This window comes from Lagenorhynchus albirostris, chromosome 1 (genome assembly GCF_949774975.1).
Source record: "Lagenorhynchus albirostris chromosome 1, mLagAlb1.1, whole genome shotgun sequence".
Taxonomy (NCBI): domain Eukaryota; kingdom Metazoa; phylum Chordata; class Mammalia; order Artiodactyla; family Delphinidae; genus Lagenorhynchus; species Lagenorhynchus albirostris.
Window position 1 is genome coordinate 75631549 of NC_083095.1, and position 15600 is coordinate 75647148.

The 15600-nt window shown below is 40.8% G+C and overlaps 1 long non-coding RNA gene and 2 gene segments (V, D, J or C); 1 reads left to right on the forward strand and 2 right to left on the reverse strand.

The window, feature by feature from the left end:
* The first annotated feature begins 1166 nt into the window (after positions 1-1166).
* Positions 1167-14677, forward strand: LOC132518233 (uncharacterized). Its single transcript, XR_009539886.1, has 3 exons — positions 1167-1237; positions 8551-8746; positions 14422-14677. It is a non-coding gene; the product is annotated as an uncharacterized LOC132518233 (long non-coding RNA).
* Positions 1597-2256, reverse strand: LOC132518138 (T cell receptor alpha variable 13-1-like). The segment is given in 2 exon segments: positions 1597-2059; positions 2226-2256. Coding segments are annotated over 2 exon segments (402 nt in total).
* Positions 14235-15001, reverse strand: LOC132518218 (T cell receptor alpha variable 2-like). The segment is given in 2 exon segments: positions 14235-14721; positions 14938-15001. Coding segments are annotated over 2 exon segments (360 nt in total).
* Positions 15002-15600: the final 599 nt, after the last annotated feature.

The window sequence follows — 15600 nt, forward strand, 5'->3', positions numbered from 1 at the left end:
CTAAGAGTCACCTTGCTTCTCCTGGACAGGAGCTAGTGATTACAATGAGGGAAATAATCAAAGCCGGTTGAGGTGTTGGGCTGTAATACTAGTCTTTCTTGTTTAGAGGTATTAAATCTGATTTAGTATGATGACTTTCCCTATAAGAAAAAAAAGAGTTTGCAAATTACTAACAACCATAACTCAGACAAGAGGCATCATTCTCACCATACCACTCATTAATTATATACATCCTTAGGAAGAATATGAGGGATCTTGAGAATAGCCTACCCTTGACCAGGTGTTGCAGAACTAGGGAATTAATTATTTATGCAACTTCTTTCATTCCATTGATTTAGGTACAACACTAAGGAAATAACATTTTAAAAGAGAAGGTTATGCTTAGTAATGTGTAATCCAGTCAAAGCATGAAGATGAGGCAGGAGATTTGTAGCAAGCTGTCTCTAGATTAGCCATTAGTCCAAATGCCTTTAGGCAAGCCAGTAATAATAGTAAGGGGCTGATAAATACATATAAAAAAATGTCCCATATACCCCAGAAAGAAAGATTTCAATCATAATGGTAACAAAACATTACAAGTCTAGGAATAAATTTAATTATTTTAAGCAGTGCTTTACCGAGAATTAAAGACATTTATAAATAGCAATAAATAGTATGTTCTTAATCAAATTATCGAATATACACGTTAAGGAGTTTTGTTCTCCACAAATCAATTTATAATTTAATTCAATTACAAAGTTTAAATCAAAATATGAATAAATAGCAGAATTCACCTTTTCTTATTTCTTTCATAAACATCTACTGATAATCAACTATGTGAAAAAGCTTGTGCTAGGTACTACAGATAAAGCAGCAAATAAGACACACAACTCTGTCTTCTAAATTCTATGCAAGAGTAAATGTAAACAGATACTTACAGAATTTCGTAAAGAGAATAGATTTGTGAATTTTATATAAAGCTCACATTCTCAAATCACCTCCTATCCTAATTTAACTCAAAGACACACAAAAAAATGCCATCAATGGACACTAAAGGAAGACCTATGTCACATTTTCTCAATACGAAAGTGGTACATAAAAAGCACATAAAACAGGCTGACAACTTTTACCACAAATTTACAGGAAGAAAATTACTATAAAGCTGTACTTTATTACTATCTCTTGCAGGACAATTAAAAAAGCAGATGTTTGAGGAGAAGACTTGATGAATGGGGAATGCTCAATTCAAGATGTAATGGTAAGTGAAAAAATCATGAGCTTATTTATAATAAGAATTTATAAAAAGGTAAACTGAATATTAGCAATATTATGTGATTACAGAATTGTCAATATCATATTATTGAATATCACACATTTCCTATAACCGGCATGTAACATTGTGTAATCAGAAAAATAATAAATGCTGTTTTCAAAACACAGTATTTAAAAATCTATTCCCAATAAGGATTGTGATATTGATACCACGGAGTTATTTAGAGAAGAAGAGTCTGAATAGCAATGTAACATCAATCTTACAATTTTGAAATAAAATATTACTAACTCCCTTCAAGAATTCAGTAAGCAACAGTTATCCACAAAAATGTATAACACTTTCTGGGTCATCTTGAACCTAATCTTCTTACTCTATGCATTTCATGTCTAATACATTAGTTTCCACTTGCAGACAAACAATATGACAAATGCTATACACGAAAGTCTGTGCCAAAGGAAGGAGGCTGCCCCAGTCGCAGCTCTGAGTACAGGTAGCAGGTGCCTGGGAAGCACTGTGTACTTGCTGCACAGAAGTAGACAGCTGAGTCTCCAGGCTGGGTGTCTGAGATGTGCAGGGAGAGACGTTTGGCCTTGTCATTCAATAAAACACTCCATCTTTGGTGTTCTTTTTTGTTCTTATTTGAACGAATGTCTATAAGGAGCTGGGGACCTTTTCCAGGTTCTTTCTTATACCAAAGGAAGTAGTCTAAAGCAGAGTCTGTATAAGTACAGGTGATAACAGAGCTGTTTCCCTCCTGGACAGTCAGGGTAGAAGGGCTCTGCTCCATCTTCTCTCCAAGACTGACACCTATGCAGAAAGAAGAAGTCAGAGAAAGGAGAAGGGTTGCCAGATTACTAAGCTCCAGAATTTACTTTTCCTTCTCTATAATAACTAGAAGAAACCTGAATAAAGCCAGTCTTGGCTTCTAAAGAATATCCACTAATACACTGTTTCCCTTAAACACTCAACTCACAGTCCAGCTGCAGCCACAAGAACATGATTAAAGCCCCAGTGGGGGGCTTCCCTGGTGGCGCAGTGGTTGGGAGTCCGCCTGCTGATGCAGGGGACACAGGTTCATGCCCGGTCCGGGAGGATCCCACACGCCCATGGAGCGGCTGGGCCCATGAGCCGTGGCCGCTGAGCCTGCATGTCCGGAGCCTGTGCTCCGCAACGGGAGAGGCCACAACAGTGAGAGGCCCGCATACCGCCAAAAAAAAAAAAAAAAAAAGAGCAGTGGTAGCAGGCAAGGTTGTAGATCCCTGTCCAGACCCATATCCCAATTCCTCTTAATCCCAAAATAACTCACCCAAGATCAGGAGCACAGTCACTCTTGTCAAATGCCTCATATTCTAGTGTAAAGCAGGACCCAGGGTCAGGCTCTGTTGCTGAGTCTGAGCCTGGACCAGGGATATGAACCAAGGACGAGGCACAGCAGCACCTGCCAGAGCCCACACTAGCAGCTCTCACCTAGGGCTGTCCCCAGAAGCAAGCCAATAGCAGGGTGACAGCTCCTCAGAATGGGCTTCCCTTCAAGGTTCAACTGAGCACTCAGGAAGAATAGAGGGTAAAAACTTCCAGCACAACAGCATAGCAGTCTGCTTTCCTTTTAGATGTTTGCCTAGGTCTAACCCTTTAGAGATTTAGTCTGAATGAAACAAATATATCAGAGGGTAGATTCCACTGGGCTCCTTATTCCCCATCAATTTTCCACAGTCCCAGAAGGTGGTCATCTACTGTAGCCAGTCTCATACTCATGGAGCTCTGAGAATAACCCATCTGACCTAGAAGTTCATGCCCAGAAATCCCCCATTGATTCCTATGTAAGATGAAATGGAATCTTAATCTTATTCCATAAAAGAGCAAATGAGACCATCTGAACTGGACCTTTCATCTCTTGACACCCTGGTGTCCTTTTATAATCACACTAAGTCCACATCTTACATCTGCTACTCAAATCTCACTTAACAGTTTTTAAACAGGGAAGCAGACCCCTCACTAGTCCCTGCTGACCAGCTAGGACAGGACATTTAATGTGGAAGAGAGAAAGTGAGGAGAAGAAGAAAAGGCACAAGTTCAGAGTCAGACAGACCTAAATCCAAATCCCAGCTCTGCCACCTTGCGACCTTGGGCAACTCACTCCTCTGAGCCTCAGTGTATTCATCTGTAAAATAGGGAGAATAACACCTACTTCAGAGTCAGCCTATGGTATACGGTCAACAGTAAATTGTAATTCCTTCCCATTCTTTTCCTTCTTATCTACATGCGAAGAACTGTGGCCAGTAGAAAGCAGTTGTGTAGGATTATATATTTGATTGTTTAAGTGTACATATAGATCATTCACCCTTCCTTCAAGAAATACCCAATATAAACTCAGTAACAATAACATAAAAAATAAAAACAAAACATCCATTCAGGAAAGGAGCTAAATCCAAAAGATACCATAATGTTAGCTGAATCAGCCAATTGCAAAAATCCAAACATATTAGATACTCACATTAATGTGGAAAAGATAGTGGTGTGTTGAGTTCTTTGCTCATATAATATGGGAAAGGAAAATCACTAGAAAATATTTGGGGAGTGCCTCTTCGAGGTCTAGAATTGCCCAATGTATTCTGAGTGAGCAATTTTTCCATTTTCCCATGGAAGAAGATCGATGAGTGCTAATGACTTCTAGTAACATTTTGATAGAGTGGATACAACAAAGTATGGAATAAATAACCAGCTTACCTTCAGTACTAGGTGGAGGAGAAAGAAGGATATATGAGGGAGCTAAATATGCGAGGACAACTTCTACAGAAATAGAACATAAAAGGGTTACAGTTTAGAATCAGCTCGTTGCAACAGCGACCCCATGTGGTAAATAGACTTGGACAGAAGAAATGTTTCACAGAAGTCAATAGTTCCATGCAATTTATGGACTATCCATCATATTTTCTTTGTTAAATGCAGTAGCCAGTAGTTTGGCTTGTTCAGGTGGACCATGGGGTCTATTTTAGGCAATGGAAAAAAACCCTGAATGGGGATCTAGACAAACTAGTTGTAAACAATTCTCTGGACTTGATATTTGTGCAATTTTGTACAACTCACTTATCGTCTGACAAGCACAGTTTCTTCATCTCTATAAGAGATATTATGGAGATTAATTAAATGAACATAATAAAGTTCTTTCTAAACTATAGATTTCTATATAAATACCAACTATGTTTAACATAGGAAATATCACAAGACCAAAAAATAATCTTTTCAGGACAACAAATGCAACTTGATGTTTCTGGTTTGCCATCTGTTAACTCACTTAGGAGTTTATTACTGGATATCAAGCAACGAGAGGAGGAAACACTAGAAGCTTTCCTATATTGCAGCCTTTGGAATGAAAGTAATCATTAATGGTTGTGTTGTGTTATGCATTGAATTTTGTCCCACCTCCCCTGCCCCCTCCCAAAAAGAAAAAGATATGTTGGAATCCTAATCCATAGGACCTCAGAATGTGACCTTATTTAAAGATAGGTCTTTACAGAAGTAATCAAGTTAAAATGAGGTTATTTTGGAGGACTCTAATCCAGTATGACTGGTGTCCTTATAAAAAAGGGAAATTTGGACACAGAGACAGACGCAAATAAAGGGAAAACAATGTGAAGAGGCACAGAGAAAAGATGGTCATCTACAAGCCAAGGAGAGAGTCCTGAAACAGATCATTCCCTCACAGCGCTAGGAAGGAACCAGCCCTGCTGACACCTTGATCTTGGACAAGGTGAGAGACAATAGCCTTTACAACTGTGAGACAATAAATTTGGGGAAGGGGAGAAGATGAAGAGCTAAACCTTGCACCACTTAATTTTAAGTGTTTCTGGATTCTTGCAGAGAACCCAGTGAAACTCATTATATAATCAGAAAAAGATCAGAGGAGGGAGGACTGACTGGAGCACAAGGTGGCTCCAAGGAGAGTGGTTCCTCTTGGAGAGAGATGTCCCCCTAGCATCCAGGCAAGGGCAAGTTCTCACATAGCTGCAGCAGGTGGCTGTCTACGTCTACAGTTCTCAGGAAAACCAGGATAATTTTCTGTCCCCAAAAATGTTTCTCCACCCCTACCTTCTCTAAAATACTTAAAATTATATTTCAGGGACAAAAACTGTGATTCCACAAGTAACAAAAAAAAAAAAATGTCAGGCTTCCCTGGTGGCGCAGTGGTTGAGAGTCCGCCTGCTGATGCAGGGGACACGGGTTCGTGCCCTGGTCCGGGAAGATCCCACATGCCGCGGAGCGGCTGGGCCCGTGAGCCATGGCCGCTGAGCCTGCGCGTCCGGAGCCTGTGCTCCGCAACGGGAGAGGCCACAGCAGTGAGGGGCCCATGTACCAAAAAAAAAAAAAAAAAAAAAAATGTTGCTTGAATGAAATTTAACCACAATGTAATTCGATAGGATAATATTAGCTCCTTTCCTAAAAGCAGGTTTCCCGGTATAGAAGATGGTATTAGAATATAGGTCCAAATGATGTGATGAAGGCCAAAGTAAAGTAACTTAAACAAGATAGAAGTGTATTTCCTTCTCATGCTACAGCCCAAATATTAGCAGTTCAGGGCAAATATAGGAGTTCCATAGTGTTGGTGATGGTCCTAGTCCATTTGGGCTGTTATAACAAAAATACCATAGACTGGTGGCTTAAACAACAAACATTTACTTCTTAAAATTCTGAGGGTTAGGAAGTCCGAGATCAAGGGGCCAGCAGATTGGGTGTCTGGTGAAGACCCACTTCCTTGTTCATAGACCACCGTCTTCCTGATGCTTTGTCATATAGAGGAAGGGGTGAGGAAGTTCTCTGGGGTCCCTTTTATAACGAAACTAATCCCATTCATAAGACCTTCACTCTCATGACCTAAACATTTCCCATAGGCCCCACCTCCTAATACTATCACCCTGGGGATTAGGTTTCAACATATGGATTCCGGCAAGACACAAGCATTCAGTCTATAGCAGTGACCTAAGTACCATATTGCTATGCCTCCCTCAACACCCACCTTTATTTGGGGTCTAAGACATATTTTTATATGGACAACAATCCTTCCAGTTATCTCAACTTTATGAATTAGGAGACGAGGCATACAGAGTGTAAATGGCTGATCCAATGTCCCATAGTTACTAAGAAGAATCGGAAAATATAATTTATACTTCCTAATTCTCAATTTAGTCCTCTTTCCACAGAGTTCTTAAAGTGAGATAAAAGAGAGGATAAAAAAATGAATATTATGAAGGAAAACTCTATTGAATTTCTAGTTTTGCCTAAAAGTTACCTGACTTTCCTCCTCAAGGTAAAACAGGCCAATTACCAGGACCAAATGACAAAACAGAACTTCTAAGGAAACTTAGTTGCTCCCTCCCAGCCACCTCAAAACATGGGGAAAACATAGACCTGAGCATGCAGTGTCCCTGCCCTGATCTGAATTTTAAAAGGCTCTACCCTGGCCGTCCTCCAGCTGCTCCCATACCACTCCCTATGAGAAGTCCACAGTGCCAAGGAGATACCTCTTCTAGACCATACTCTGGGTACCCAGGATCCCAGGATTCCCCGCACACATGTCCCCAGATCCACTTTTAAGGTCTGCATGTGCTTCCTCCAAGTACCATCTTCCCAGATGCAGGTATTCCACCAGTGTATACACAACCCTAGGCCCAAGGGGTAGTCAAGGAATGGCTGTTTGCAGGGATTGTAGTCATGTGGGCTAAGGTGTCTCTATCAAAAATAGAATTCAAAAATAGATCAGGGTATATATGGGAATTTAGTATACTATAAATGTAGTATTCCAAATCTATGGAGCAAGAGTGAAGTTTTCAATAAGTAGTGTTCCTACTATTGTCTATCTATTTGGAAAAAATAAACAAATGTAAGTCCCTACATAAAAATTAATTTCTTTTGAGATATACTCCTTTGAATCATATGGTTCAAAATGGAGCTGCTAACTTCTTTCAGAATCAGCCCGAGGCACCACTAATTAATTGGTCAAATGTAGAGCAAAGATGGGCGAATCCTAGCAGCCCATACACCCCCACCAAGGGTTGTCCAGGAAAGAGCAACTGACTCGCATTGAATCAATGAGAGCCCTTCCCAGGATTTTCTAAATTGAGAGAAAGAGAGAGAGAGAGGCATCGAGTCCAGTCCCTCTCAAGGATGTACATAAAAGGATGTAGCATAGGAGCTGTAATCAGCCTAGTTGTTTAAACAACATGTTTAAATCCTACCTGATTTGAATTCTCCTCCCATTATGCACTCACTTGCTGTCTCTCTCTCCTTCCTTCACAGCTAATTTATCTCTACTTCCTTATCTCACGTAGCATTTTGTGCAGTTCTCTGTCTTAGCACTTACCAAACTGTTTTGAGTTCCTAGTTTACTGTTCATTCCTACAACCAACTTTTTTTGACAGGGACCATTTTGGGAGTTAGGGCTATACCATCGCTGAAAGCAGTCTCACTCCTTGAGGAGCCTATAGGCTGATGGAGAAGTGGAGTGGTTAGACTACACACCTGAGAGGCAGACTGCCTGGGTTTCAGTTTACTGTTTAATAATTTTGTGGCTTGAGTGAGATACTGAAATTCTCTGAGTCTTAGTTCCTTCATCTGTAAAGTGAAGCTCATGATAAGAGTTGTGAGAATTAAATGGGTTCACAAATGTTTGGGATCCCACCTGACACCTAGAGATCAAGGATAGTTTCTTTCACCTCCTTATCATCAGTGCTTAGCACAGTACCTGGCACACAAGGACTCATTTCAATAAATACTTGTCAAATGAACTAATTCTGTGGCTTTACATTGTAATTAAGTTATAATGAGTGACAAACCCAGGAACCACAACACCCGCTGGTGGAAGGACATTAAGGCTTCAGGAAAATGGTTTTTCTGTGCTCAGGGGTTTGTATGCAGTTTGCCCTGCAGCCCCTTCCACTGTGTCTCTCATAGCACAGAAGTACAAGTCAGTCACTCCCTAGAACAGATGGTTTCTTCAGGTGGGAAGAGGTTTGGCTCTTACTAAATTCAGCCTCGGGCTTCCCTGGTGGCGCAGTACTTGAGAGTCCGCCTGCCGATGCAGGGGACACAGGTTCGTGCCCCGGTCCGGGAAGATCCCACGTGCCGCGGAGCGGCTGGGCCCGTGAGCCATGGCCGCTGAGCCTGCGCATCCGGAGCCTGTGCTCCGCAAGGGGAGAGGCCACAACAGTGAGAGGCCCACGTACCGCAAAAAAAAAAAAAAAAAATTCAGCCTCAAAACCATAGTTGCCTTTAACAAGGCTGTCCCCTGTGATGTATTTCAGAAGGAACTAGAGACCTTGATTGCGATGTTGGACATACCAAAAAAGATGTGTTCCCTGACACTGAATAGGTGCACTTCACAGTCACTGGATCCCCTTCTGTGACAGTGACCTGATCTTCTGGCGGAGTCATCGACTGAGCTCTCAGTCCACCTATAAATTAATCCATAACGCATCAGAGAAACTGCTGAAAAAGAATGTAAGTGGGTAATACAAGTGGAAAATGGGAAGGGAATATCACTCACTGGGTGTAAAGAGAATCGCAAGTGTTGAGATACATGCAGAGGCCACGGCTCAAGCTGGGCTGGATGGGGGCTCCTTTCCAGTCCACATTTGCTGGAGCTATGGCCCCACTCCAAAGACTATGTTCTCAAAGAGCACAGCATTTTACAAATGGCCCTGGTGCTTCCTGGCACCTGTACCATCTCTCTGTAGAGCAAGCTCTTGGTCAGGCTCCTCAAAGTTCTATGGAAAGCAAGATTGCTGCACCTCTTACCCCCAGGGCAAACCTCACACTGCAGCACCCCCTAAAGCCCACACAGAACCAGGTGACTTTACTGTAGAGTAGTCAGGGCTTCCAGGTCTTATCACAGGGCCCAGTCCTCCGGATGTCTACATTTTCCATTGGTGCTCAAGGAGAAGAAACAGGTTTGTGAACCAAAGTGGAAAAAAATGCATGCTGGGTGGATCAAGTTTTAAATGATTTATGCTCTCTCAAGATAATATAGAGACAGAAAGAAAGGAAATAGAATATTTTAATAGGATGGGAAAATAAATAGAAAAAAAGAAGGGAAAGCAGAGCGTTGGATGAAGAAAGAAAGAAAAAGAATAATGAGAGAAAAGAAAAAGGCAAAATAGCAGAAAAGAGTAAGGCAAGAGAAGACAAATGATAAGAATGAGCTTATTTGTCTCTTCAGAAATAATTTAGAGCTGACTTCTGAATAAATCTCTTTGACCACAAGATAAGTCAGGTTTTTCTCTTGGTTGGGTCTGTTGGGATTCCTCCCCATGATGATATCTAGTTAAATAGTCATACAAAAAGAACTTGAACCTTCTCTTTAAACATTTTTAGAGAGAGAAAAAAAAGGGAGAGTGGTATTATAAACACCTCCTGGTATATTTGCCCTATTAAACAGTATATTTTAAAATAAAAAAAAATTTTTTTAATTTTAAAAACCTCTGTGAAAGTTTGCAAAGATAGAGATTTTCCACATAGAGAGGCTACTTAAAACAGACTTCAGATGAAGTGCACATTGAGTAAAAATTCATGGTTAGGGACTTCCCTGGTGGCACAGTGTTTGAGAGTCCACCTGCCAATGCAGGGGACACAGGTTCGAGCCCTGGTCTGGGAAGATCCCACATGCCACGGAGCAGCTAAGCCCGTGCGCCACAACTACTGAGCCTGTGCTCTAGAGCCCGCGAGCCACAACTACTGAGCCCACGTGCCACAACTACTGAAGCCTGTGCGCCTAGAGCCCATGCTCCGCAACAAGAGAAACCACTGCAATGAGAAGCCCGCGCAACGCAACAAAGAGTGGCCCCCACTCTCTGCAACTAGAGAAAGCCTGCGCACAGCAACGAAGACCCAACGCAGCCAAAAATAAATAAATAAATAAATTTATTAAAAGAAAAAATTGATGTTTAACCAAGCTTGAGGTATTATGATGATGGCAATGAGTTCATTTTAAGGGGAAGACAGGCTAAAGTTTTATACTAAAAAATGCCACAACGGCAGCAGACATTATTCAGTAGATGTGAATGTAAAGGAAACAAATAAGTATAAATACAAAGAAGTTGTTTCTCTGATTTTCCTTATTTTTCCTTTAAATGTCCAAATCACACATTTTGGAAAGAGGATAGAAAATCTCTTTGCTTTTAGTCAAAAAAAATGTGGACGGTAGCTATTTCTGAAAGCTTTGCTAAGGTTCTCATGCTAGTTAAAACCTTTATCCTATGATAATGTCTTTCTCTGGCATATGTAAGTTATCTTTAAATACTAATCTTCAAGTCCCAAAGAGACCTGTGATGAATGGGAACATAGAATATATTTCTTCTGTCTCTTCCTAGAGCTTAGGTGTTACCGGCAATCATCTCCAGAGGATGACTGGGAAAAGCTTAATGAAAGGAATATTTTTAAATACATGGGTAGGATTAGGGGAAACCTACAAGAGAAGGTAAGGCACCCTGAGGCCAGCAACAGTCAGAAGACTTCACCACACCTAGACTTGAAGGGACAGAGGAGGAAGAAATTACCCTAGCCTGGGAGACCTGTAACTGAGGTAGATCAACAGGACCTGTGGATTTCAGCACAAAAAAGAAAAGATCTAAGAATATAAATATGCTGACCACTCTCTCCTGCCAATGCCTCCCACTGGGCCAAACCCAACCAGAAGCACAAAAGACAAGTACATAGAAGTCAGCCTCCTGGGCATAGAGCAGGATGGAGAGTAGACCTGGAGAGGAGGGCAAAGAACATCCAGCCCCCTGACACTGGGGTTTATGGCTGCCCTGTCAATCAGGCAAAATGTGGGTATATCCTAAATGTATGTATGGGCATATCTATACAGCATTTTGATTGATGTAGAAAGACAAAAAAGTCAAATTAAAACAAGAGTCCAATATAGACTTTAGTGCTGTAATTAAATTTTCCTGATAATTGCCCAATCTCTACTACTTCTATCCTCTACAGATGTAGAACACACAGCATGCAGAACTATGCTTAGATAGTGCAAGTGACTTAGATTTTGTTTATGTTCAACCATTTAGTAATTAATTCCAAGAGCTACAAATGAATTAAACCTTTAAGAGACCACACACCCAAAGGATTCCTAGGGCATCAGTTGAGCTTTCAGAATTGAACAAAATAGGGCTTCCCTGGTGGCGCAGTGGTTGGGAGTCCGCCTGCCGATGCAGGGGACACGGGTTCGTGCCCCAGTCTGGGAAGACCCCACATGCCGTGGAGCGGCTGGGCCCGTGAGCCATGGCCACTGAGCCTGCGTGTCCGGAGCCTGTGCTCCGCAACGGGAGAGGCCACAACAGTGAGAGGCCCACGTACGGAAAAAAAAAAAAAAAGAATTGAACAAAATAGACTCAATAGCTATTCTGCTTATGTGCTTTGATTTACGAGATTAATGAGATATTATTCATCAAATACCTACTGTGAGCATAATGTTAAGCCCGTTACATTTCTTGACTTTTTATTTCTCCTAATATTTTAGAGATGAGGACACTGGAGTTCAGGAATATTAGGTAATTTACTCAAGTCACCCCTAAAGAAATAGAACAAAGATTTTAACCCATACTTTTCTGACTTCAGAAGCATTCTTTCCACTAAATCACACTGAGAATTTCAATTTTGATCATTTACTTTTTTTTTTGGATCATTTACTTTTTAAAAAAACCTTATAATATTGGAAAGTAATTCCATTATCCTAATAAAATTATACAATCATAGACTTGAATGTGCCAAGTAGAACTTTAGAGGTCATCTTACTGAGTGTATGCCAAATGCTGACCTCATTTGTATGTGCCACATAACCAAAGCAGTCCCTAGATAATCGCTTCTAAGAGGTTCTCAGACATTTGAAGAACTGGCTGAGCTACTGACCCCAAGAAAACTTTACCATCAATGCAGATATTACCAGCAGCAGACAGAGCAGACTGATCCAGGGAGACCTTGGACAGCTTCATGCCAGCTGCATTGGACTCTTAAGTAACTCTCCAGCCCTGCTCTCCATGTTTAGTCTCAGGAGTCTTAGAACAGCTTTTTCAACCAGGAATTTTTTATTTTGTTTTGTTTTTAATGGGAAGTAAGCCTCCAAAAGAGAATATGGAAATCTCTATATAGATGCAAACTCCCAGGATTTGGGAATACAGGGAAGTTTACTCTCCTGTAAATGTTTCACAAGTCACCATCGGACTGAAAGCTTCATGATGCCTTTAAGAGTGAGCTATCCTGAGCTCTCTTCTTTGTAATTCCTCTCTCATCAACTGCATTTCCCCCTTCTTTTATTTCATTCTTCTTCCACTTCCCCTTTGGGTAATAATGTCTTTAGTATTTTACATATGAGCTGGAAAAAATCTGGTAGGAAGACTAGTCATTGAGAGTTTAAACAGTAGAATCAAAACATCAATGTAAAAGGTAGGGTTTTCAATACATCACACACACACACACACACACCCCTCAGTGAACTGAAAAGAACTTCCTCTATGAAGAAAAGGAATTTTCTGTCTCTTTTCTTGCTTGCCAAAACAATGAAGGGGCCACATGCTTATTCACTGTTTATGGAGCAACAACAATACCCACGGCACCATGCAGAACTCATGAAGAAAATGCACACATGCTTCGTCTTTTCAAATATTTCATTTGGTTAAAAGGTAAGACTAATACACTGCTAAACAAGCAATAATCCAAAATAGAATATGCCTAAAGAAGTTGTACAAACATATACCAATTTATATGTGTATACAGTGGAGACATTTGGATGTTACTAAAAGTAAAGAATAGTGGCTAAAGCCTCAAGATCTGGAGTCCAGACTCTTGGTTTCCCACATCAAATCTGACTGAACATCAGAATCACCAGGGAGACATTTATGGAAAATACAGACTTCAGGACCCCACTCCTGAAAACTCTGATTCAGTTCATGTAGAATGTAGGAAACAATCTATTTTTTTGAACAAAACTCCAGAGACTTAGGATTTTAAAAAGTTTGAGAATCACTAATCTATCCTAGGACCTTGGTTTCTAAAGTGGGAGGGACAGGTCTGGGTAAAAAGACAAAGTAACAAGGATATGGGAAGAATATATTACAACTTCCAGTTGTATTTTATTTTAGCTTAAAAATTGGGAAGGAGATTGAATTTTACTAATATTTCATATACCAATTGGCACTGACATCCTCACGGGGCCTATATATTAGATTATAATAAGTAAAATATTCTGAGGGAAGGATTGAGCTTCCAAACTCAGGGCTGTTGGCAGTAGCCACTCACTCATTCATTCGCTTTCAGCTTACTATATTATCCAGTGTTAACTAAAGTACCCTTTATAAAGTGGATACACGTCTTGAAAAGATTCCTGCAAAGAGAGTGAAGCTGGCAGATAATTAAAATGCAAACACAGAAAGCAAGAAGAAAATGGCAGAGTGGACATGACTTCCTCCTATCACAAGTTCATCATCAGCCATTTTATGAGGGAAAGCAAAAATAATTCAATCAGATTTCAAAAGAAATGGATCAAAAGTGTTTCAATTAACAAGAAAACTATTTAAGGGCTTCCCTGGTGGTGCAGTGGTTGAGAATCCGCCTGCCAGTGCAGGGGACACGGGTTCGATCCCTGGTCCGGGAAGATCCCACATGCTGCGGAGCCACTAAGGCCGTGCGCCTCAGCTACTGAGCCTGCGCTCTAGAGCCCGCGAGCCACAACTACTGAGCCCGTGTGCCACAACTACTGAAGCCAGTGCGCCTAGAGCCTGTGCTCCACAACAAGGGAAATCACTGCAATGAGAAGCCCGCGAACTGCAACGAAGAGTAGCCCCCACTTGCTGCAACCAGAGAAAAGCCCACACACAGCAATGAAGACCCAACGCAGCCAGAAACAATAAATAAAATAATAAAATAAATAAATTTATTTTTTAAAAAAGTAAACTATTTAAAACATGAATTTATAGACCATTAATGAAACACTCTTTAAAAACATATTTCCCTATGTACCTTTACTAATATATAGTGTGTCTGGACTCAAATGTTTTTTCTGATAGTGCCAAATGGAAAAGCTTGGAGAACGTTGAATTGGGGGTGGTGGGGTGAACAGTTATTGCTCATCTTTTTTCCACCTCCTGCAAAGGCTGTGATCTCTCCTTGTTTCTGTTCAGCTCTTCATGGATTTCCTGCCTCTGTGTCCTCCAGAGCACAGTAGTAAATGGCTGCATCTGCCATCTGCACCCGGAGGATAAGCAGTGATGAAGAGAACCGCTCATATGTCATGTTGTACCGTCCCTGCTGAGAAGGCCTTGAGCCCTTAACAAGGAGTCTTGGTGCACATCCTGGGAAGTGAAGGTACCAGAAGAAGTCGTAAGCATTGGATAAAGAGTGATTACAGGAGATTTCTGCCAGAGCACCCTCCGAAGAGACCACAGTGGAAGGCTGAAGTACTCGGTCCTTGCTCTCTGCAACTACAGGAAATAAAAAAAGAATGTTGTGACTTTTACACTGCTATTTGGTTTATTGATTGCCCCTTAGGTACAGTAGGTATTAATGAATTTGGCTGTTTCATTTTTTTAATGAGTCCAAGTTTTTGTTTTTCTTTTTTTTTTTTTTTTTAATGAGTCCAAGTTTTAAAACAATGGCAAACACTTTTCCAAGACCAGATGATGCAGGAGCCTACTCACCATTCCAGAGAGAGCTGAGGAGGAGCTCCAGCCACAGTGCTTCCAGAACGCTCTGCAAAGCCATGGCCAAAACGCAGCTGGTCTCAGGCCTCAGCCACAAGTGTGATGCTCACCAGGAAGCTGATGTAAGGCTGCCTGTTTTGCATTTTCTTCTGTGTCATGACATCATCAGCCAGAATCTGTGAACTGAAGAAGAGTGACTACAGTCCTGAGGCTACATAATAATGACTTTGTTTTGAGAAGGTAGTCTTAAAAAGGAATGTATCCTTTCAGAGGTCACCACAGCTGCGCATTTAAGAATGAATTAATCATTTAAGAGCTCTCTTCCTTCCTTAGTGGTGTCAGAAGGAGTCTCACAATGGTTGGGAGACAGCTTCATCATTCAAACTAAAGTGATAGATTCACACAAAAGGTATGCTGAACTTATCACGTGTGCTATAATGATATGATAACATGTTAAAAATGATCATGAAATCATAGTAATTGTGGTAGATGAGCAATAGGTTTTTTTAAGGCACAAAAATTACGATGTAAATTATGATATTCATCAAAATTTGACTCCTTTCATCCAAGGTGATCTCTGGAATAAGTATAGAAAGAAAATCTCCCTTGTATTTTTCTGTAACCAAAAGAAACTGGGTCAAGGAAGACCCAAAATTGCAT